General features: G+C 50.8%; 1 protein-coding gene across 1 annotated transcript in view; it reads right to left on the bottom strand.

Annotated features, from left to right (window-relative positions):
- Positions 1-724, bottom strand: part of LOC108726631 (neuronal migration protein doublecortin) — a gene marked incomplete at its 5' end in the record, with an annotated part of 827 nt that extends 103 nt beyond the window's left edge. Inside the window, one exon of the mRNA XM_018454309.1 lies at positions 3-724. Coding sequence (XP_018309811.1) covers positions 3-724 — 722 coding nt within the window. The remainder of the gene's footprint in view (positions 1-2) is intronic.
- Between the last annotated feature and the right edge of the window lie 7 nt (positions 725-731).

Here is a 731-nt window from a genome sequence, read left to right as displayed (position 1 = left end):
GCTTGGAACTCCACGGACAACGACGGAAGCTCTGCACACACTTACTTTCCTCGAAGTCCAGTTCAAAATCTTCCTGTACGGATTTCTCTGGGCCGTAAGCCACAAAGATGTCATCATTCTCAAAGAATTGCTCGAGCGAGGTCACTTGCTGACCTGATAATGTGTACACCTTCCTCACCGCCCCGGTGTCGAGTTTTACGGCCTCTGTAATCGCTTCCATTATGTGCTCAAGGCTCAGTGCATTGCGTTTGTTCAACAACAGCCGCATCACCTTACGTGGTTTGGTACCGTGGCGGATCAGCGTCACGATGCGCGCTTTCACGCACAACGGAATGGCGCTGATCTGCCTGCCGGTACCACCGCCACCGCTGCTAGCTGCTGGAGATTGTGGTAATCCAGACAGCGAGCTGCCACGACGGACCTTGGATGCTGAATATTCGACTTTTTTGAAGATTTCGCCCTGACCAGATACCACGTAACACTTGCCATCCTCCAGATCGCTGACACTTTGTACCTTGCGACCATCCATGGTATATATCGCTCGTACACCATTCGGCAAGGTCACGCTCGATACTAGAGCACGAGTCAGATCGGACGCGAGACTATCAAAGCTGCGATATCTTTCAGGCGTCACTGCCATCACCACACCTGTGTAATATTTATCTCCATTACGGAAGAACCGAACTCTCTTTGCCTTTTTGGTCGGAGGTGTTCTAAGAACATTTAAGGAA

This window comes from Mycetomoellerius zeteki, unplaced genomic scaffold (genome assembly GCF_001594055.1).
Source record: "Mycetomoellerius zeteki isolate Tzet28-1 unplaced genomic scaffold, Tzet1.0 scaffold433, whole genome shotgun sequence".
Classification (NCBI taxonomy): domain Eukaryota; kingdom Metazoa; phylum Arthropoda; class Insecta; order Hymenoptera; family Formicidae; genus Mycetomoellerius; species Mycetomoellerius zeteki.
The sequence above is the reverse complement of the archived record's forward strand: the minus strand, read 5'-3'. Positions and strand labels throughout refer to the sequence as shown.